The sequence below is a fragment of the Gorilla gorilla genome, chromosome 22 (genome assembly GCF_029281585.2).
Source record: "Gorilla gorilla gorilla isolate KB3781 chromosome 22, NHGRI_mGorGor1-v2.1_pri, whole genome shotgun sequence".
In the NCBI taxonomy this organism is placed as follows: domain Eukaryota; kingdom Metazoa; phylum Chordata; class Mammalia; order Primates; family Hominidae; genus Gorilla; species Gorilla gorilla.
The window spans coordinates 48,236,984-48,260,275 of NC_073246.2; the positions used below are offsets into that span (position 1 = coordinate 48,236,984).

General features: G+C 48.2%; 1 protein-coding gene across 14 annotated transcripts in view; it reads left to right on the top strand.

Annotated features, from left to right (window-relative positions):
* The window catches only part of PCNT (pericentrin), a 122,111-nt gene that overhangs the window by 584 nt on the left and 98,235 nt on the right, over positions 1 to 23,292 (top strand). For 7 of the 14 annotated variants that reach the window (XM_055373800.2, XM_055373805.2, XM_055373803.2 and 4 more), the window contains exons 2-4: positions 1,727 to 1,939; positions 9,790 to 11,370; positions 22,753 to 22,833. In XM_055373800.2, the coding sequence (XP_055229775.1) occupies positions 1,727 to 1,939; positions 9,790 to 11,370; positions 22,753 to 22,833 (1,875 nt within the window). Of the gene's footprint in view, positions 1 to 14; positions 562 to 1,726; positions 1,940 to 3,146; positions 3,265 to 9,789; positions 11,371 to 22,752; positions 22,834 to 23,292 lie in introns of those variants that run through there. The other 7 variants (XM_055373809.2, XM_055373810.2, XM_063702556.1 and 4 more) reach the window with 3 other exon arrangements.

Below are 23,292 nucleotides of genomic sequence, written 5' to 3' on the forward strand. Positions count from 1 at the left end.
GGGCACGGTAGGCGCTGGACCCCAGGCTGCATTTTCCAGTGGCTCCCGCGTCCTCCGGGACCGGGTGGCTTGGGGCGGGCGGCCGGTATTCGGGTGGCTGCTTGGTCTAGGGCCAGTTTCCTGCGCGGCCGGGGCCGGGGGCGTGGCGCGGGTGGCCTGCAGCGCCTCCCCAGGGTGCGCCTTCGCCTCGTCCTTCGGAGATGCTTTCCCCGCGCGTTTCTCGCGGCGTTGCAGTCCCTACTGTGTGAAAGGCCCCCGCGGCGCTCCCGGCCGCCGTCTTCTTCCCGCGCCCTTGGGCTCGCGTCCTGCCCGTCCGGGCCTGGCGTGGCGCTGCCGGGAACCCACGCGGCGCTGGCGCCGGGCGCCTTCGAGGGACGCGCTCCCGTCTTTATCCCGCCCGGGGTTTCGCCGTGAAAAAGCGCTCGGTTTGATGGCCACCGTCCTAGGTTTCGTGGGAATAAAGCGCGCAGAGCCCATGACTCGGGGGCAGGAGAAAGGGGGTCCCGAAAGCGCGAGGCGGAACCGCGGGAGCTGCCGGGACGAGGCCGGCCTCTCTGCGAGGTGCGCGCGGCTCCCCCAGGATGTTCTGGCCGGGGCGCTGGGGAAGAGCGGGGCTCCCGGGCACGGCGGGCAGGGGACGCGGGGCTAGGCCGGGGAAGGGCTGAGGCGGCAGGAGGGGAAGGGGAGCCCGGAGCCTGCAGGGAGCTGCGAACAGGAGCAGAGCTCCCAGGAGGGTGGAGGGGGGAGGGAGGCACATGACGCCGCCTGTAGGGCGAGGCAGGCCGCAGACCAGGTCTGTGTTATATCCTGACATGGATAGGTGTGGTGGAGAAGGACATGAAAATAAACGACATGAGGTTGACTTTGAAGAAAATATTTCCTTGAGAGACCATTTTCTTGTGTAAATGGCCTTGTGTAATTTTTCTGGGTCCATGAGCTTGTGTACTTGTGTTATCATTTACACAAATGTGTGTTCCATGCGTTTGTTTTTGTGGCCACAGTTGTCTTTTGAGGGAACAGATGTCTCCCCGTGAAAGGCTGATGTGGGATCGATCGCATACCTCTTGAGTAAGACGTTAGCGGGAGATGAGGCTCGCACATAGTCTCAAACTCTCGGATTTGAGGACTGAGCAGAGAGCTAGGCTGTGCCTTCTGATGGGCGATGCTCTGTGGATGTCCCTGGTGCTTTGGTGAGCTGTGTCATGAAAAATAGAACATCTGATTCCATAAAGGAAGATGTGAGATTGACCTGGCTTAATTAATTTTTTGCTATTTCTGTATCTTGTCTCAGAATCTATGGCTAGGAAGTTTTGGCTGGGCTATATATTTCTTCATTTGGGGGAAAATTGGGGCAAGAAGGGAGAGATTTAGCTTTTATATCATTTTAAAACTTAAATATGCCTTGATTAAGCTATCAATCTTTTATACAAATTTTTTTTAAAGTTTTATTTTTCTGTAAACTGCCAAGGGCTAGGAAAGCTATTCTGCCAATCAGTCGTATGGTTTTCTTTACCAGGCATAATTAGCAGTCCTCATTGTTAGACCCCTTGGATATAGATATTGATGAAGGCAGTGTTTGTGGAGAGCCATCTGTTGGCCAGGTGTGGCAGAGTAGACTGGGTCAGCCCTCGGGCCTCATGGTCCCCACCAGTCTGTTGACTTTGTGGTTCTGTTATTTTTTTCTCACTTACCTTTGCCTTTACTACTTATCTACGTTTTTGCGCAGCTTGCTCACTTCCGACAGAGAAAAACAAAAGGTGACAGTTCGCATTCGGAGAAAAAGACGGCGAAGAGGAAGGGCTCGGCTGTCGATGCGTCTGTCCAGGAGGAGAGTCCGGTAACCAAGGAGGACAGCGCACTCTGTGGAGGAGGGGACATTTGCAAAAGCACATCATGTGACGACACCCCTGATGGGGCAGGAGGGGCCTTTGCAGCTCAGGTAGATTTGCTCAAGGTTGTATTTGAACATTTCGCTTATCTTCTAGTGATTTCTAGTGTGATTTACTAAAGATGGTCTTTGGTCTGTTTTTGCCTTTCAAAAGTGAGGAAAGAGGGTGTTATTTTAGTTTATAAAAAGTGAGGGCCGGGTGCAGTGGCTTACGCCTGTAATCCCCGCACTTTGGGAGGCCGAGGCAGGCGGATCACCTGAGGTCAGGAGTTCCAGACCAGCCTGGCCAACGTGGAGAAACCCTGTCTATACTAAAAATACAAAAATTAGCCGGACATGGTGGCGCACACCTGTAATCCCAGCTACTCGGGAGGTTGAGGGAGGAGAATAGCTTCAACTTGTGAGGCAGAGGTTGCATTGAGCCGAGATCACGCCAGTGCACTCCAGACTGGGTGACAGAGCGATACTCTGTCTCAAAAAAAAAAAAAACAGTGAGTAAATTTTTATGGTTTTATTCTTTTTATTTAATTTTTTATTTTTTTGAGATGGATTCTCGCTCTGTCGCCCAGGCTGGAGTGCAGTGGCGCGATCTCGGCTCACTGCAAGCTCCGCCTCCCGGGTTCGTGCCATTCTCCTGCCTCAGCCTCCCAAGTAGCTGGGACTACAGGCGCCCGCCACCACGCCTGGCTAATTTTTGTATTTTTAGTAGAGGTGGGGTTTCACTGTGTTAGCCAGGACGGTCTCAATCTCCTGACCTCGTGATCTGCCCGCCTCGGCCTCCCAAAGTGCTGAGATTATAGGCATGAGCCACCACGCCCGGCCTATGGTTTTATTCTTAATAAATTTGGGTTTTCTTTTTTTTCTTTTTCTTTTTTTTTCTTTTGTTTGTTCCAGACAGTGTTTTGCTCTCTTGCCCAGGCTGGAGTGCAGTGGTGTGATCACAGGTCACTGCAGCCTCAAACTCCTGGGCTCAAGCGATCCTCCATCCTCAGCCTCTTAAAGTGCTGGGATTATAGGCATGAGCCACTGCGCCTGGCCCTGTTTTATCTTTATTATGTAATTTTGAGAAGTTTTGGATTAACTACTTGAAGACAAGTGTCAGTTGTTTGCTTTGTAATGGAAGACTGGGAGTTCTTCATGTGTGGTCGTGTCAGCCCCTTTGATGGGTGTTTCTTGGGACATTTAAAACATAATATTCCTTCACATAGTTGTAAATGCACCTGCTTGTCACATTTGTCTTTTACCTTTTTACTAAAAGTGAGATGAAGAGGGAAGGGGTGAAGGTGTTGCAGACATGGTGTGTTGCTGGAGGAGACTGGGTCTGCTGCTTGAGGCCTTGTGAGCTGCAGGGGCACCCCCATGGGCAGGTGTGGCAGGTGAGTGCACACTGAGTCCTGAAGGGGCTGGCCTTCCGGGCTCCTTGGGGGCCTACGAACCTGCCTGGAGGCGGGCTGTCCTTGGGCCTTTTGTATGAATTATGAACGAGGGCCTTAGGTGTTGAGTGTCCCTGCTGCTGCAGCAGAATGGGTGCAGGCTTTGATGTTTGCTAGGATTTGCTGGAAAACTGGTGGCCAAAGGCAGAATCTGGCTCAAGGTCATAATGTATGTATCCTGCTTTACTTAAAAAATTGAGTTGTTGCCAACAGTTAAAATTTGTGTTATTCTACCTACAAATCCTGAATTTTGTTTTTTATCTCTTGAGTGTTTTTGGTTGTTGGGTTGGTGTCTTTTTTTTTTTTTCCTGTTTTCTTTTTAAGATACAGTCTCTCTGTTGCCCACGCTTTAGCGCAGTGACGCGAACTCAGCTCAGTGCAACCTCTGCCTCCCAGGCTGAAGCGATCTTCCTGCCTCAAGCTCCCAAAGTGCCAGGATTACAGGATTTCTGCCACCATGCTGGGCAGAAAGTTACTTTTGATATATTCTGGTTGCATATGTTTTTTGTTTTTTGGTTTTTGGTTTTTTTTGAAACGGAATCTCACTCTGTTGCCCAGGCTGGAATGCAGTGGTGCAATCCTGGCTCACTGTAACCTCTGCCTCCTGGGTTCAAGCGATTTTCCTGCGTCAGCCTCCCGTGTAGCTGGGATTGCAGGCGCCCGCCACCAAACCCAGCTAATTTTTGTATTTTTAGTAGAGACAGGGTTTCACCATGTTGGTCAGGCTGGTCTTCAACTCCTGACCTCAAGCAGTCCACCCACCTTGGCCTCCCAAAGTGCTGGGATTACAGGCGTGAGCCACTGCACCCTGCCCTCTGGTTGCACATACTTTTTTTTTTTTCTTTAAGGCGAAGTCTCACTCTGTCATCCAGGCTGGAGTGCAGCAGCACGCTCTCTGCTCCCTGCAACCTCTGCCTCCTGATTTCAAGCGTTTCTCCTGCATCAGCCTCCCGAGTAGCTGGGATTACAGGCGCACACCACCATGGCTGGCTAATTTTTGTATTTGTTTGGTTGAGATGGGGTTTCACCACATTGGCCAGGCTGGTCTCGAACTCCTGACCTCGTGATCTGCCTGCCTTGGCCTCCCAAAGTGTCGGGATTACAGGCGTGAGCCACTGTGCCTGGCCTGCATAGACGTTTTAAAAGTAGTAAGCTGATAAATATATGTGGGAATCTCAGGATCCTATCAGAAAACCATTCCAAAGTTAGCACATTTTGTGGTAAATTGTATTTGGAGACTGATGGGTCGTTAACATTAGAAGGCATGGTATAGACTCCTGATTAAACACTCATACTTTGCTGTTTCATGAGGTAGAGACTCTCTTAGTTTCTAACTCTGCTATTTGATGCATGCCTTCATTCAGGAAGATGATCTGATGAAAAGCATTTTGATTTTTGTTTTCAAAACCAGAAGGGCATATACCAGAAAATTAACAATGGTGGTCAGAAAGGAATAGAGTTGTTGGTTTTTTCGTTGTTATGGTTTTTGGTATTTCCTACAATAAACACATTAGGTTACTTACATAACATTTTTTTTCCATTTTAGAATTAACTATACCACTAATAAAACATGTATTTTGGACATCTTAAAGGAATCTATAAATACCAGGGCCATTACTGGTCCCCTTGACTTAGAGATGCACACGCACACTCACTCCACTTGCTGCGTTTTGTGTCACCTCCTCGTGACCACAGTGGACAGGACACTTCACCCTCAAGCATCGGGTGGTGTGGTAGATGTGAGGAGGGGTCTGCTTTCACAAAAGTTGGTGAAACAATGGCAAGATGGCCAAGGTAAAGCGTTTTGTTACTTATAAAATAACTGTTGCTATGAGTAGTAACTTAACTGTTTAAAGCAATATTTTAAAAACCAAAAGCTGGTAAAATGTAAGGATACTTTCTCTAGGAAAATGTATGTGCTCTTGCAGCCAGGATTCTTCATGGAATGAAGGCATGGCAGGGCCTGACTGATTTTCATCTCACATCGTCATCCTGAATTCCTCTGCACAGTTACAGCTTGACATCAGCAGAGACATACCTCCTCTTCCTGTCCATTGGCTCTAAAATGGTGGGCAAAGGTCAGGTACCAGTCAGCTTTTTCCACAGAATTCCTGACATTTTAATAAGCTAAACATGCAGTCATCAGGTATTACCCCCTGTTGGATCTTGGACATCAGCTTTTTTCCACTTTTTTTTGAGATAGGGTCTTGTTTTCTTGACCAGGCTGGAGTACAGTGGCGCAATCATGGCTCATTCCAGCCTTGACCTCCTGCCCTCAAGTGACCCTCCTGCCTCAGCCTCCCTAGTACCTGGGACTACAGGCATGTGCCACCATGCCTGGCTAACTTAAAAAAAAAATTTGTAGAGACAGTGTTACACTGTGTTGTCAGGGCTGGTCTCAAACTCCTGTGCTCAAGTAATTCTCCCACCTCGGCCTCCCAAAGTGCTGGAATTATAGGTGTGAGCCATCCCACCTGGCTAAAATTTATTTTCTTTATACACGTATAGGTAAACTAAGTAGTATGTGTAGAACAGAGCCATTGTCTTTCTGCTGTATACTAAGTTAGGAATCAAATTTCTTAAGCCATTTTGTCAATTATGTATATAAAAACCAATGGTGCTATAAGAAGCAGGTATTTCATTAACTTTTTTCTGATTATATCATTGTACATCATCAGTTCAGTCTAAAGAGTTTTTTTCATATGTATTATAAAATAGTTCATGATATTTGAGTTTAGTATGCCTTTAATCCAGTTGTAGATGTTAAAATAGGAGTAATTTTGTGTTCAAAATAATGATCTTCTGAAAAGTGAAATTCTAGGAAGGAGTCCACTGTTTAAAGCTAGCAGCTGGTGGCTGTGTGGCCGAATAATGTCCCAGGCCAGGGCACTCCCCTCTCAGATGGTTGGTCATGCTGCGTCCGGAGATCAGGAATCCTCGAGGAACCTTTATGTTATAGTTGTACCAGTGCTTTAAACATAATTAAAGGTGCATTTGTTTTATTTTACCCATCTATAAATTGTGAGAGGTTTGGCTATGGAGAGTCTAGTGAGCTTATTGAACAGCATAAGATATGTGTGTGTGTGTGTGTGTGTGTGTGTGTGTGTGTGTGTGTGTGTGTGAGGGGGAGGGAGAAATTATTGTGCTTTCCAACATATAATAAATTGCTTACTTTGATCACTAACTGTTAGGTAAATACTGATGATTTCTAGCATAAGTCTTTTTTCTTTTTGTTGGAGACAGGTCCTCCCTCTGGCGCCCAGGCTGGAGTGCAGTGGCCCAATCAGCTTACTTCAGCCTTGACCTCCCTGACTCAGGTGATCCTCCCACCTCGGCCTCCCAAGGTGCTGGGATTACAGGCGTAAGCCGCCATGCCCAGCTGATATAAGACATATTTTTAACCAACTTTAAGATCTTAGGTTTTTTTCAGGATGGTTATAAGCGAAGGTAGAATTGCAGAAAGACTTTGTGGTAAATATTCAGGATTCGGCTATGTTGCCTTACAATTTGTTAAGTGCATGATGGAAAAATAGTTGAACCAATGCAACGGCTGTCTCAGTTCTGAAAGTTAACTCAGAAATGGCAGAAAGCAAGGTCAGGCGTGGTGGCTCCGAGCACTTTGGGAGGCCAACGTGGGAGGATGGTTGAAACTCTGTCTCTATGAAAAATATAAAAATTAGCTGGGCATGACAGTGCACACCTGTAGTCCCAGTTACTCAGGAGGCTGAGTTGGGAGGATCACCTGAGCCCAGGAGTTTGAGGCTACAGTGAGCTATGGTGGCACCACTGCACGCCAGCCTGGGCGGCAGAGCAAGGCCTTGTCTCAAAAAAAAAATCATAAAAATAAAGCAATGGTAGAAAGCAGAATTTGACCTTTCAGTTATAGATGAGGAACAAAATGAGGAGAGGCCATTTTTTGGTAAAAGAACCACCTGGCCGGACGCATTGGCTCATGCCTGTAATCCCAGCACTTTGGGAGGCCAAGGCAGGAAGATCACCTGAGGTCAGGAGTTCGAGACCAGCCTGGCCAACGTGGTGAAACCCCATCTCTACTAAAAATACAAAAATTAGCCGGACCTCATGGCAGGCGCCTGTAATCCCAGGTACTCGGGAGGCTGAGGCAGGAGAATCACTTGAACCCGGGAGGCAGAAGTTGCACTGAGCCGAGATCGCACCATTGCATTCCAGCCTGGAGGACAAGAGCGAGACTTTATCTCCAAAAAAAAAAAAAAAGAACCATCCAAAAATTGCCCAGAGGTCAAGAATTTCAGAAGAAAATACAAAAACTTTGGCTGAAGAAGATTTAACTAGTGCTATAGAAGGCTTAAGAAGTGTGGTTCTAGCACTTTTCTAACTCATATTTGTATCAAATACCAGGAAAAATAGTTATCACCATTTATCATCTAGATTTCTGGGCCGTCTTACTGTTTTGTCATTTTAAGTTGTTTTACACGTAATTTACAGAAGAAGTAAGAATAAAGCAATAATTTAAAACAACTTTATTAGAAATTTGATCCAACCTCTTCGTATCAACTAAGTTTTGACACACAAACATTAGAAGTGTCCTCTTTAGGAAGTGGATGGTCCAGGTTCCTTTGAAGTGTGATCATTCATGTGAGCGGGCAGCTGATTGAGACTATTGTGTCCCCTTTTCGTCCCTCACTTCCTCTTGATTCTGAAAAGATTGATCTAGGGTATTGTCAAATGAAGACTTGTCTGAGATTTTATTTTCACGTCAGTTTTGCCATCATCATTGGCCATGGGTGCTCTCTCTCTGCATTCATCTTGTGACTCATCTAATGATCCCGAAAAGTCGACACTGTCATTTTTCTTTGCTATTTTGGGAAGAAAGGGAAATGTTCTTAGTGAATCATCTTGTTAAAGCAAGCTAATCTGGGCACTGTGGCTCATGCCTGTATTGCCAGCATTTTGGGATGCTGAGGTGGGAGGATTGCTTGAGCCCAGGATTTTGAGGCCAGCTTTGGAACATAATGAACAGAGACCCTGTCTTTACAAAAAAATAAAAAATAAGCTGGGCACAATGGCGCATGCCAGTAGTTCCAGCTACTCAGGTGGCTGAGGCAGGAGGATCACTTGAGCCCAGGAGGTTAAGGTTGCAGTGAGCCGTGATTGCACCACTGCACGCCAGCCTGGGTGACAGAGCAAGACCTTGTCTCAAAAAATTAATTAAATTTCTTTTTCAAAGTAGAATTCATGGCCGGGCACAGTGACTCACACCTGTAATCCCAGCACTTTGGGAGGCCGAGTTGGGCAGATCACAAGGTCAAGAGATTGAGACCATCCTGGCCAACATGGTGAAACCCCAATTCTACTAAAAATACAAAAATTAGCTGGGCATGGTGGCACGCACCTATAGTCCCAGCTACTCAGGAGGCTGAGGCAGGAGAATGGCGTGAACCCGGGAGGCAGAGCTTGCAGTGAGCTGAGATTGTGCCACTGCTCTCCAGCTTGGGTGACAGAGTGAGACTTCATCTCAAAAAAGACAAAAAAGAAAAAAAAATTAGCCAGGCGTGGTGGCATGCGCCTGTAGTCCCAGCTACTCGGGAGGCTGAGGCAGGAGAATCGTTTGAACCCGGAGACGGAGGTTGCAGTGAGCTGAGGTCATGCCACTGCACTCCAGCCTGGGCGACAGAGTGAAACTTTGTCTCAAAAAAAAAAAAAAATTGTAGGCTGGGCACAGTGACTCACACCTGTAATCCCAGCACTTGGGGAGGCCGAGGCGGGTGGATCACCTGACGTCAGGAGTTCAAGACCAGTCTGGCCAACATGGTGAAACCCCCAGGAGGTTGAGACAGGAGAATCACTTGAACCCAGGAGGTGGAGGTTTCAGTGAGCCGAGTTCGTGCAACTGCATTGCAGCCTGGCAACAGAGCAAGACTCTGTCTCAAAAAAAAAAAAAAAAAAAAGTAGAATTCATTAAGAAGAGGGGCAGGAACATCATTAGGGAAATTACTTGCATTATAAAAATGTTTAGAGCTGGCCAGGTGCGGTGGCTCATGCCTGTAATCCCAGCACTTTGGGAGGCCAAGGTGGGCGGATCACAAGGTCAGGAGATCGAGACCATCCTGGCTAACATGGTGAAACCCCGTCTCTACTAAAAATACAAAAATTAGCCGGTCGTGGTGGCGGGCGCTCGTAGTCCCAGCTACTAGGGAGGCTGAGGCAGGGGAATGGCGTGAACCCAGGAGGCAGAGATTGCAGTGAGCTGAGATTGTGCCACTGCACTCCAGCCTGGGCGACAGAGCAAGACTCCGTCTCAAAAAAAAAAAAAAAGTTTAGAGCTTGAGAATTGTTAATGCGGAAGGTGCACGTTCTGAACAGGTGGAAGTGAGCTCTACTTGTTAAATGAAGTCAGCACAGGCCTGCAGATAGAGGAGCTGGGAAGGGCCTGAGGCTGCAGCCCTGGACCTTGCTTTAAATGCTTCTTTCTGGCCCTCCCCTTCTTAGCCGGAGGACTGTGATGGAGAGAAGAGAGAGGACTTGGAACAGCTGCAGCAGAAGCAAGTCAATGACCATCCTCCAGAGCAGCGTGGGATGTTCACAGTCAATGACCACCAACCGGAACAGCGTGGGATGTTCACAGTCAATGACCATCCTCCAGAGCAGCGTGGGATGTTCACAGTCAATGACCACCAACCGGAACAGCGTGGGATGTTCACAGTCAATGACCATCCTCCAGAGCAGCGTGGGATGTTCACAGTCAGTGACCACCAACCGGAACAGCGTGGGATGTTCACAGTCAATGACCATCCTCCAGAGCAGCGTGGGATGTTCACAGTCAATGACCATCCTCCAGAGCAGCGTGGGATGTTCACAGTCAATGACCATCCTCCAGAGCAGCGTGGGATGTTCACAGTCAATGACCACCAACCGGAACAGCGTGGGATGTTCACAGTCAATGACCATCCTCCAGAGCAGCGTGGGATGTTCACAGTCAATGACCATCCTCCAGAGCAGCGTGGGATGTTCACAGTCAATGACCACCAACCGGAACAGCGTGGGATGTTCACAGTCAATGACCATCCTCCAGAGCAGCGTGGGATGTTCACAGTCAATGACCACCAACCGGAACAGCGTGGGATGTTCACAGTCAGTGACCACCAACCGGAACAGCGTGGGATGTTCACAGTCAGTGACCGCCAACCGGAACAGCGTGGGATGTTCACAGTCAATGACCATCCTCCAGAGCAGCGTGGGATGTTCACAGTCAGTGACCACCAACCGGAACAGCGTGGGATGTTCACAGTCAGTGACCACCAACCGGAACAGCGTGGGATGTTCACAGTCAGTGACCGCCAACCGGAACAGCGTGGGATGTTCACAGTCAGTGACCGCCAACCGGAACAGCGTGGGATGTTCACAGTCAGTGACCGCCCACCGGAACAGCGTGGGATGTTCACAGTCAGTGACCACCCACCAGAACAGTGTGGGATGTTCACAATCAGTGACCACCAGCCGGAACAGCGTGGGATCTTCACAATCAGTGACCACCCACCAGAACAGCGTGGGATGTTCACAGTCAGTGACCGCCAACCGGAACAGCGTGGGATGTTCACAGTCAATGACCATCCTCCAGAGCAGCGTGGGATGTTCACAGTCAATGACCACCAACCGGAACAGCGTGGGATGTTCACAGTCAGTGACCATCCTCCAGAGCAGCGTGGGATGTTCACAGTCAGTGACCACCAACCGGAACAGCGTGGGATGTTCACAGTCAGTGACCACCAACCGGAACAGCGTGGGATGTTCACAGTCAGTGACCACCAACCGGAACAGCGTGGGATGTTCACAGTCAGTGACCGCCAACCGGAACAGCGTGGGATGTTCACAGTCAGTGACCGCCAACCGGAACAGCGTGGGATGTTCACAGTCAGTGACCGCCCACCGGAACAGCGTGGGATGTTCACAGTCAGTGACCACCCACCAGAACAGTGTGGGATGTTCACAATCAGTGACCACCAGCCGGAACAGCGTGGGATCTTCACAATCAGTGACCACCCAGCAGAACAGCGTGGGATGTTCACAAAGGTATTCTTTAAGTTCTCTGTTAAGGTGTATTCTTTGTCAAAGGATTTCTTTATGTTGTAGAAATCCAAACCAGTGAGAGGACCTTCCATCTCTGCAGGGCCTCTCTTTAGAAGTGGAAACTGGAAGCATAGAGAGCTGGAGGCAGAGGCTCACCCTGTAGGCCCCACGTGCTGCCGCCTGCACGTTCTTAGTGTTGCCTGTGAATGGAAAGCCTCTCTTCATACCCTTCTCCCTGAGCTCAAATCTGCCTCCCTTGTGATCTTCCTTTTTTGTTTTTCCCATGGGACATTGAAGAGAAGCCACCCTTCATAAGTTTGTGGAATGTCATGAATTCCCTTTATTCTAGTTGCCCTTGTCGATTGGCTCACCTGTCTGTTCAGCCTGTTTCTTAGGCCTGGTACCTCGTTTCTCACATCATCGGTTTGTGACTGGAAGTCCTGTGCCAGTTGAGAGCCTGGCAGGGCAGGGAGGCTGTGGTCAGTCTGCATGTCCCAGGTTTCTGCCATGTGCCTGGTGGGATGAATTCCACACGTGTTGAGTTGATTACCTTTATTTTATTGACATGTTTTTTGTTAGCATGTGGAGGAAAACATTAAGTTTGGAATTGACTACTTTTAAAGTGTTATGTTAAAAGCATATATTTTAGGCTGGGCATGGTGGCTCACGCCCGTAATCCCAGCACTTTGGGAGGCCAGGGTGGGCGGATCACGAGGTCAGGAGTTTGAGACCAGACTGGCCAATATGGTGAAACCCCTGTCTACTAAAAATACAAAAATTAGCTGGGTGCCACTGCACTTTAGCCTGGGAGACAGACCGAGATACCATCTCACACACACACAGAAAAAGCCTATATTTTAGCCATTTGATTCTAGCTAGACTCAGTTCACACTGCTTTAGGCAAGTTTGGTTGTTTTTTGGTTTTTGGGGTTTTTTTGTTTTTTTTTTTTTTTATTGAGACGGAGTCTTTGTCTATTGCCCAGGCTGGAGTGCGGTGGTGCGATCTTGCCTTACTGTAACCTCCGCCTCCTGGGTTCAAGCGATTCTCCTGCCTCAGCCTCCCAAGTAGCTGTGATTATAAGCACCCACCACCATGACTGGCTAATTATTGTATTTTTAGTAGAGACAGGGTTTCCTCATATTGGTCAGGCTGGTGCTGACCTCAAGTGATCTGCTCGTCTCAGCCTCCTGAAGTGTTGGGATTACAGGCGTAAACCACTGCACTTGGCCGGCAAATTGTTTGTTTTTTGAGGTGGAGTTTTGCTCTTGCCCAGGCTGGAGTGCAGTGGCGTGATCTCGGCTCACTGCAACCTCCGCCTCCCAGGTTCAAGTGGTACTTCTGCCTCAGCCTCCCAAGTAGCTGGGATTACAGGAGCATGCCACCACGCCTGGCTAATTTTTATATTTTTAGTAGAGAAGGGGTTTCATCATATTGGTCAGACTGGTCTCAAACTCCTGACCTCACGTGATCCTCCTGCCTTGGCCTCCCCAAGTGCTGGGATTATAGGCGTGAGCCACTATGCCGGCCAAGTTTAGTTTTTAATCTGCATTATTGCAGGAAAGATCTAACTCCTAGGTGAGGCCTGGAAGAACAGTCTCTGGTGGGTTCTATAAAACCCACTCTTCATTTATTTATTGACTTCTTGGGACCGGGTCTCATTCTGTCCCCTGGGCTGGAGTATGGTGGTGCCATCACAGCTTAGTGTAGCCTCAACATTATTTTGATTCTTAAGTTGTTGCAGCTCTGTCCGTGGGGAGCCCCTTCAGCTGGCTCCTGTGTCATGTGTTTGAAGCACATCCTGGCTTGTGACACTGCAAGTTGGTGCTGCAGGCTCATCGTGTAGGCCCTGTCTCTGTTCTGAGTCCGCTGTTTCTCCAAGGAGTCTTGGTGCCTTTTACTGGATTATGATGTTGAGAGCAAGACCTGGGCACTAGGTGTGCTCACTCCTGCTGGGATGTTGCTGCTGCTTCTGGGCTCTCTCCGTGGACAGAGTGAGGAAGGGTGTGCCTGGGAGCTAGTCTGTGTACACTCATAGCTGTATTTATGTTCATTTGTATTTATAGACATATAGATTAAATAGGAGTACATACTGATACCTCATAGCCTAATACAGCACCACAGAGTTCATTCTGCCCTCCCCCCCAGGTTTATTTGCAGTTTCCTTCTCAGACAGTGAGAAGCCTGGCTCTCACTTCTGCCATTTATTTACTTTAAAAAAAAAAAAATTAGAAGGTTGTTTTTTTTTGTTTGTTTTTTGTTTTTTTTTTTTTTGAGACAGTCTCGCTCTGTTGCCCAGGCTGGAGTGCAGTGGCAGGATCTCGGCTTGCTGCAGCCCCTGCCTCCTGGGCTCAAGTGATTCTCCTGCCTCAGCCTCTCCAGTAGCTGCGATTGCAAGTGCTGCCACCATGCCTGGCTAATTGGGGTTTCACCATGTTGGTCAGGCTGGTCTCTAACTCCTGACCTCAGGTGATCCACCCGCCTCAACCTCCCAAAGTGCTGGGATTACAGGTGTGGGCCACCACGCCCGGCCCCATTTATTTACTTATTTGTTCAACTCTCCTGTAAGTGTATAATAGTTTCAGAATTAGCAACCCACATCATATAAGAAACAAATTTACGAAGTGGAGTTAAGTGTTTACAGCTCCTTTGTCTCCATTTTCAGTTTCCAGTCACAACTGTTTTCCAAGGTTACTCAGGTCACTCCTCTCTTCCCCAGCCCCTCACTAAGGTTGTGTCTTCACTGGTGAGTATGTAGTCAGGTTCATTGGTCACTGGCTACTTCCTATCCTGGGATCCCACAACATCCTGGTCAATTTTTTAAAGTTGCATACTGTTTTGTTTTTTGAGATGGAGTTTCGCTCTTGTTGCCCAGGCAGGAGTGCAGTGGCGCGATCTCGGCTCTCCGCAATCTCCGCTTCCCGGATTCAAGCGATTCTCCTACCTCAGCCTCCCGAGTTGCTGGGATTACAGGCATGTACCACCACGCCTGGCTAGTTTTGTATTTTTAGTAGAGATGGGGTTTCACCATGTTGGTCAGGCTGATCTTGAACTCCCGACCTCAGGTGATCCGCCCCCACCTCGGCCTCCCAAAGTGCTAGGATTACAGGCATGAGCCACCACGCGGACTGTTTTTTTTTTTTGAGACAGTGTCTTGCTCTGTTGTCCAGGCTGTAGTGCAGCGGTACAATCTCGGCTCACTACAACCTTGAACTCCTAGGCTTAGGCAGTCCTCCCACCTCAGCCTCCCAAGTAGCTGGGACTACAGGCACGTTCCACCACACCTGGCTAAGTTTTGTTTTTATTTTTTTGTAGAGACAGGGTCTCACTGTTATCAGGACTGGTCTTGAACTCTTGGGCTCAAGTGATCCTTCTGCCTCGGCCTCCAAAATGCTGGGATTACAGGTGTGAGCCACCTTGCCACCCTAAAATTTGCATGCTTTTAAGTTCATTCTTTGTGATGCACAGTTGTGTAGAGTCATATTCACCACTCAGTTACCCTCGAGAACAACCCCAGCCCCCAAGAGGGCCCGTGTCCTCTTTCTAACCAGCCGCTCTCTCCTTCCCCAGCCTCTGGCAACCAGTGGTCTGTTTTTTGTTCTATGGTTTTGCCTTTTCCAGAATGTTCTACAGATGGAATTCTATAATATGTAGGCTTTTGGGTCCAACTTTTTAAGTCACTTAGCAAAATGAGTTGAAGATTCATCCAAGTTTTAGATGGATCAGTAGCTCATTCCTTTTTGATGCTGGTTAGCACTTCATTGTGTGCATGGTACACAGTTTGTTTATCCACTCACCTGGTGAGGGACATCTTTCTTGCTTCTAGCTTTTTTGTGAATATGAATAATGAATGTGTCTTTTTTTTTTTTTTTTTTGAGACGGAGTTTTGCTCTTGCACTCTTGTCGCCCAGGCTGGAGCGGTGATCTCGGCTCACTATAACCTCTGCCTCCTGGGCTCAAGCGATTCTCCTGCTTCAGCCTCCGGAGTAGCTGGGATTACAGGTGTGCACCACCATGCCTGGCTAATTTTTGTATTTATTTATTTGTTTTTTGAGACAGGGTCTCTCACTCACCCAGCCTAGAGTGCAGTGGCCCATTCTCAGCTCACTGCAACCTCCGCCTCCCAGGCTCAAGGGGTTCTCCCGCCTCAGCCTCCCGAGTACCTGGGATTACAGGTGCATGCCACTACCACTTGGCTAATTTTTGTATTTCTAGTAGAGACGGGGTTTCACCATGTTGGCCAGGCGGGTCTCGAACTCCTGACCTCAAATGATCCACCCGCCTCGGCCTCCCAAAGTGCTGGGATTACAGGCGTGAGCCACCGCACCCGGCCTAATTTTTGTATTTTTAATAGAGATAGTTTTACCATGTTGGCCAGGCTGATCTCGAACTCATGATCTCAGGTGATCTGCTCACCTTGGCCTCCCAAAGTGCTGGGATTACTGGTGTGAACAACTGTGCCTGGCCTGTTTTTATTTCCCTTCTTGAAAGCCTGGCTAGCGTAGACATATAGTTGGCGGTTGGTGTCTTGCCTGCCGGTGTTTTCGCTCTGCCCCTCTCTAGCTTGTGTTCACTGCCGTGGCCACCCTGAAGGCTTTTGTCTGGTGTTCTGCAGTTTTGATTTTATGTGTTCTTTAAAGGGACAGAACTAAAAGGATAGATAGATATATAAAGGGGAGTTTATTAAGGAGCATCGACTCACATAATCACAAGGTGAGGTCCCACAGTAAGCCATCTGCAGGCTGAGGAGCAAGGAAGCCAGTTTGAGTCCGAAAGCTGAAGAATTTGGAGTCTGATGTTTGAGGGCAGGAAGCATCCAGCATGGGAGAAAGATGGAGGCCAGAGGGCTAACCAGTCCAGTCTAGTCCTTCCACGCTCTTCTGCCTGGTTTTATTTTGGCCACACTGGCAGCTGATTAGATGGTGGCAACCCAGATTGAGGGTGGATCTGCCTTTCCCAGTCCATTGACTCAAATTTTAATCTCCTTTGGCAACACCCTCACAGACACATCCAGGGACAATACTTTGTATCCTTCAATCCAATCAAGTTGACAGTGTTAACTATCACACCAGGTGTGGCTTTTTATGATGTCTTTGATTCTGCTTGGGATCTAGGGTTTTCTTCAATGTGTGGATGATGCTTTTCTCATCTGTTGCCTCTCAAATCCTAACCAGTATCTCCATCATACCTTCTACCTGTTCTTTCTCTCCATTAAGTGTTTAGACTTCTCTTGCATACCGTATTTGTCCATTCTCATGCTGCTAATAAAGGCATACCCAGGACTGGGTAATTAAGGAAGAGAGGCTTAATGGACTCAGTTCCACGTGGCTGGGGAGGCCTCACAATCATGGTGGAAGGCAAGGAGGACCAAGTCACATCTTAGGTGGATGGTGGAAGGCAAAGAGAGAGAACTTGTGCAGAGGAACTCCTCTTTATAAAACCATCGGATCTAGTGAGACTTATTCACTCTCAGGAGACCAGCATGGGAAAGACCCGCCCCCATGATTCAGTTGCCTCCCACTGGGCCCCTCCCATGACACGTGGGAATTGTGGGAGCTACAAGTCAAGATGAGATTTGGGCGGGGACACAGCCCAACCATATCACATACGTATAGCTCAGCCCACTTTTGTGCTTGCCTTCTTTTTGCTCTTGGCCGTAGGCTGGATAGTTTTATCTGTGTTATCTCCCATTTTTCTAAACCTCTGTTCATCTGTATATAATCTGCTGTTAAATATGTCCAGAGTTGTTAATTTTGTTCCTGCTGTTTTTAGTTCTATTTGGATTCTTTAAAATAGGTTGTGTTATTCTGCATAATTTTTTGTTTCCTAGAGATATTTTCAAACTTATTTTAACTGTACATCTATTTTTGTGAGTGAATTGGTCTCCACTTTGGCCTGGTATTTGGAGGTGCAGTGAGCCTATCCACTTTGTTTTTTATTGAGATGGAGTCTTTCTCTGTTGCCCAGACTGGAGTGCAATGGTGTGATCTCGGCTCACTGCAACCTTCACCTCCCAGGTTCAAGTGATTCTCCTACCTCAGCCTCCCAAGTAGCTGGGATTACAGGTGCCCGCCACCATCCTGGGCTAATTTTTGTATTTTTTTTTAGTAGAGACGGGGTTTTGCCATGTTGGCCAGGCTGGTCTCAAACTCTTGAGACGAATTCTCACTCTGTAGCCCAGGCTGGAGTGCAGTGGCGCCATCTCAGCTCACTGCAACCTCCACCTCCCAGGTTCAAGAGATTCTCATGCCTCAGCCTCCTGAGTAGCTGGAATTACAGACGTGTGCCACCGTATCCGGCTAATTTTTGTATTTTTAGTAGAGATGGGGTTTCCCCATGTTGGCCAGGCTGGTCTTGAGCTCCTGACCTCAAGTGATCTGCCCACCTTGGCCTCCCAAAGTGATGGGGTTACAGGCATGAGTCACCGTGCCTGGCCAGCCCATCCACTTTGAATGGAATGTGTTGCTCGGGTTGATTTGGATCACTTTTATTATTTTGGGTCTGCTGTGGGTGCCACTTCTCAGGATCTTTTTTTGGTTCCTTGAATGTTTTCTGTTTTCCATATGTCCATTATTCCGCTTGGAGTAGCACATTGTGTGGTCTTTTTTAGTGAGGTGTTTGTGTTACTTTTGTGAGAAGTCTGTGTTATGGCTCGTGGGAGTCCCTTCAAGTTGAGTGCCACATTTTCATCTGATCAGTCTTCCAAAAATATCCCTTTCCCTAGACACGTTTTAATATAATTTTTATTTTTTATTTTATTTTTTCTCACATCTAGTAAGGCAGGGAATATTTTTAAATTTTTTTGTAGAGATGGGATCTCACTATATTGACCAGGCTAGGCTCTAACTGCTGGTCTCAAGCCATCCTCCTGCCTTGGCCTCCCAAAGTGCTGGGATTATAGGTATGAGCCTCCACACCTGGCCTCCTGGACATGTTTTGTTTTGTTTTTTAATTTTGAGACGGGGTCTTACCCTGTTGCCCATGCTGCGGTAAGTGGCACAATCGTAGCTTACTGCAGCCTCCATCCCTGGGCTCAAGCAGTCTTTCTACTCAGCCTCCTGAGTAGCTGGGTACACAGGCATGCGCCACCATGCCTAGCAAATTTTTAAATATTTTGTAGAGATGGAGTCTCGTTACATTCACTAGGCTGGTCTCAAACTTCTGGCCTCAAGTGATGCTCCTGCTTTACATGCTTTTTACTTATTTTTTTTTTTTTTGAGATGGAGTCCCGCTCTGTTGCCCAGCCTCGAGTGCGGTGATGCAAATTCGGCTCATTGCAACCTCTGCCTCCCAGGTTCAAGTGATTCTCATGCCTCAGCCTCCTGAGGAGCTGGGATTATAGGCATGCACCGCCACGCCTGACTAATTTTTTATTTTTAGTAGAGATGGGGTTTTGCCATGTTGGCCAGGCTGGAGTGCAATGGTGCAATCTTGGCCCACTGCAACCTCTGCCTCCTAGGCTTAAGTGATTCTCCTGCCTCAGCCTCCTAAGTAGCTGGGATTACAGGCGTGCACAACTGCGGCCAGCTAATTTTTGTATTTTTAGTAGAGATGGGGTTTCCCCATGTTGGCCAGGCTGGTCTTGAACTCCTGACCTCAGGTGATCTGCCCGCCTCGCCCTCCCAAAGTGCTGGGATTACAGGCGTGAGCCACTGTGCCTGGTCTCCATACTGTTTTTTATAGTGATTGTACTAGTTTACGTTCCCGCCAGCAGTGTAAAGGTTTTCTGTTTTCACTGCATCCACACCAATCTGGATGTGTTTTTTTATCTGTTTGTGTCATCAATTCTTTCTTTTTTTTTTTTTTTTTTTTTTGAGACGGAGTTTCGCTCTTGTTGCCCAGGCTGGAATGCGATGGCATGATCTCGGCTCACTGCAACCTCCGCCTCCCAGGTTCAAGTGATTCTTCTACCTCAGCCGCCAGAGTAGCTGGGAATATAGGCATGTGCCACCACGCCCAGCTAATTTTTGTATTTTTAGTAGAGACGGGGTTTCAGCAGATGGTCTCAATCTCTTGACTTCGTGATCCGCCTGCCTCGGCCTCCCAAAGTGCTGGGATTGCAGGTGTGAGCCACCGTGCGCAGCCAGTGATTTCTTTCAGCAGTGTTTTGTGGTTTCCCTTGTAGAGATTTTTCCCCTCCTTGGTTAGGAATATTCCTAAGTATTTTATTTTATTTTTTGCAGCCATCGTAAAAGGTGTTGAGTTCTTCATTTGGTTCTCAGCTTGGTCACTTTTGGGGTATAGCAGTGCTACTGATCTGTGTATGTTGATTTCGTGTCCTGAAACTTTACTGAATTCATTGATCAGATGTAGGAGCTTTCTGGATGAGTCTCCAGGGTTTTCTAGATGAATGATCCTGTCATCGGCAGACAGGGACTGTTTTTCCTCTTCACTGATCTGGATGCCCTCTATTTCTTCTCTTGTCTGATTCCTCTGGCTGGGACTCCAGAGCAGTGGTGAAAGTGAGCATCCTTGTCTTTTTCCAGTTCTAAAATGCCTTCAACTTCTCCCTTTACAGTATAATGTTGGCTGTGGGTTTGTCATGAATGGCTTTTATTGTCCCTTCTATGCCGATTTTGCTGAGGGTTTTAATCGTAAAGGGATCCTGGATTTTGTCAAATGCTTCTTCTGCATCTATCGAGATGATCATATGATTTTTCTTTTTAATGCTGTTTATGGGGTATATCACATTTGTTGACTTGTGTGTGTTAAACCTTGCATCCCTGGTATGAAACCCAGGTGTATTATCTTTTTTATGTGCTGTTGGATTCCGTTAGCTAGTATTTTGTTGAAGATTTTTGCATCTGTGTTCATCAGGGATATTGGTCTGTAGTTTTCTTTTTTTGTTATGTCCTTTCCTGGTTTTGGTATTAGGGTGATACTGACTTCATAGAATGATTTAGGAAGGATTCTTTTTTTCTCTATGTTTTGGAATAGTTTCAGTAGGATTAGTACCAATTCTTCTTTGAATGTCTGATAGAATTCAGCTGTGAATCCCTCTGGTGCTGGACAATTTTTGTTGGCAATTTTTAAATTACTGTTTCAGTCTTGCTGCTTGTTACTGGTCTGTTCAGAATTTCTGTTTCTTCCTGGTCTAATCTCGAAGGGATGTATATTTCCAGGAATTTATCCATCGCCTCCAGGTTTTCTAGTTTGTGCACATAAAGGTGTTCATAGTGGCCTTGAGTGATCTTTGGTATTTCTGTGGTATTGGTTGTAATGTCTCCCATTTAGTTTCCAGTTGAGCTTATTTGGATCTTCTCTCTTCCTTTCCTGGTTAATCTCACTAATGATCTATCAGTTTTGTTTATCTTTTCTTTTTTTTTTTTTTTTTTTTTTTGAGATGGAGTATCGCTCTGTCGCCCAGGCTGGAGTGCAGTGGCGCAATCTCTGTTCACTGCAAGCTCTGCCGGGTCTGCCTCCCAGGTTCACGCCATTCTCCTGCCTCAGCCTCCCGAGTAGCTGGGACTACAGGCGCCTGCCACCACGCCTAGCTAATTTTTTTGTAGTTTTGGTAGAGAGAGGGTTTCACCATGTTGGCCTGGATGTTCTCAATCTCCTGACCTCATGATCCACCTGCCTCGGCCTCCCAAAGTGCTGGGATTCCAGGTGTGAACCACCGCTCCCGGCCCGAGCTCCTGACGTTGAAGGGAGATGTTGCTGCACTCATGTGGCCGCCCGCCCTGGGGACGAGTCCCCGCACAGGCAGCCCCTGTGGAGCCCACCATGCCGCCCTTCCCTGTCTAGTTCCTCTGGGGGCCTTTCTAGCCTTTGCAACTGTATCAAGCCTGTATCTCTCCATCCCTAGCCAGTTCCCAAGTTGGGGCAGAAAAATTTAGTTTGGGTCATTTTTTAATCTGAAGTACTCTGTGAGCAAGTGGGTCACCTGGAGCCCAGAAAGGTGCCTGGCTGATGCGGGGGAAGCCGGAGAATGGTCACTTCCACAGGCAGGGGATACGTCCCAGGCGCCAGTCGAGGGGCAGGAGCCTGCAGGGAGGGCCACGGTGATGGTGGGCTCGGGATCCGTGCCGACGGACCCCCTGCAGCTTTTCTTTTCCCTTTGGGTTATTGCTGCTGAAAAGGTTTCCAGAGGTGGGAATGTTGAGACAGGGAAAGGCTTTCTGTGGCTCGACCTATGTTGCCAAAACGGCTGCTGAGAAAAAAGTTGAAGCAGCTGATTCTGATGTTGGTAGCATTTGGGTGCATTTGTTTCCTGTGACTGTGGTGGCACTAAGGATTCGTAATATTCTTCCCAACTTTTGCTGATTTAGTGGCCATACAAGGATCTTTAAAGTTTGTGTCTCTAGATTGGTTTACCTTTCATTGGTACCCGCTTTTTCCAGGCATTTTATGCACATTTTCTCTCTGTAGGCGTCATTTCCCCCTTTTTCCTGAGAGCAGGTTGTTTGTTCCTCCCGTGGCAGCACTGCTGTGGCGTGGGGAGAGTCCACAGCTTCTGTTTCTGGGACTTTATTTTATTTATTTATTTTTTTGAGGTGGAGTCTCGCTCTGTTGCCCAGGATGGAGTGCAGTGGTGTGATCTCAGCTCACTGCAACCTCTGCCTTCCAGGTTCAAGTGATCCTCCTGCCTCAGCCTCCCAAGTAGCTGGGACTACAGGTGCCCACCACCACGCCTGGCTAATTTTTGTATTTTTAGTAGAGATGGGGTTTCACCATGTTGGCCAGGCTGGTCTCGAGCTCCTGACCTCAGGTGATCTGCCTGCCTCGGCCTCCCAAAGTGCTGGGATTATAGGCGTGAGCCACCATGCCTGGCCTGTTTCTGGGACTTTGACTTTACATTGTGATTTAAGCGAGTTTAATATTTTTCCATCTTTTTTTTTTTTAATGAGATACAATTAACAAGCATACAATTCACCATTTTAAAGTACAGACCTCAGTGGCATTTAGTACATTGACAGCGTGTGTGAGCACCATCTCCAGTGGTTCCAGACATTATCATCACCCCAGAAGGAAGCCCGGTGCTTGCGGCAGCCACCCCGCTCTCCTCCCTCAGCTCCTCGCAGCCTCCAGGCTGCTCCATGTCTACGGATTTGCAGATCCTGAACACTTGATGTAAACGGAACCTCACCACACGTGGCCTTCTGTGTCTGCTCTGTCACTCAGCCTCACGTCTTCAGGGCTCCTCTGTGTTGCAGCCTGAGTTGGGGCTTTGTTCCTTCTTGCGGCTGAATGGCAGCCCACGTTTGTTCAACCATTCATCCCTCAGGAGGCATTTGGGTTGCTCCCACCTTCTGGCCATTGCGAGTGGTGCTGCTGTGAACAGCTGCGAACGGGGTTTTGTGAGGACGTGCGTCATCAGTTCTTGAGCACATCACTGTGGCTTCTCATGTGAATTCTGGACCACATTCTTTGCGTTTTTTCCCCAGGAGTGTGAACAAGAATGTGAATTTGCCATTACTGACCTGGAGAGCAGCCGTGAAGATGAGGCTGGCCTGCAGCAGAGTCAGGTGACCCGGCGGGGCCCGCACAGGCTCACAGCATGGGCTCTGTTATCACCACAGGGCACAGTGGGCATCCGGGTGGGGGTGGGGTGGGCGCTGCTGTCTCCTTTCTCTGCGTTGTCTGTTTCCACGTTCTGTGTGTGGGGCCATCAGCAGGGCCGGTGGAGGAGACACACGTGGATGCCGGGGGTCAGGGGGCTTGGTCAGGTGCAGGCCACGTGAGTGACACACTGACCTCAGGGCCGGTTGCTCTCCCTGTCAGCTGCGAAGCCCCCTCCAGGTACACACAGTGCTGTCATACAGTGAGGGAATTCGGGGTGCTGGTGCTTAGGGCGGTGATGCGCTGTGGGGTCGCTGGCAGAGGAGCTCGGTGGCATCTCAGTGGCATCCGGGCCTCTGTGTCTTGCACCTGCTTCCAGGGGATGTCTGCTGTTTCATTTTCTGTGTCTTCCTTGCTCTTTCTCA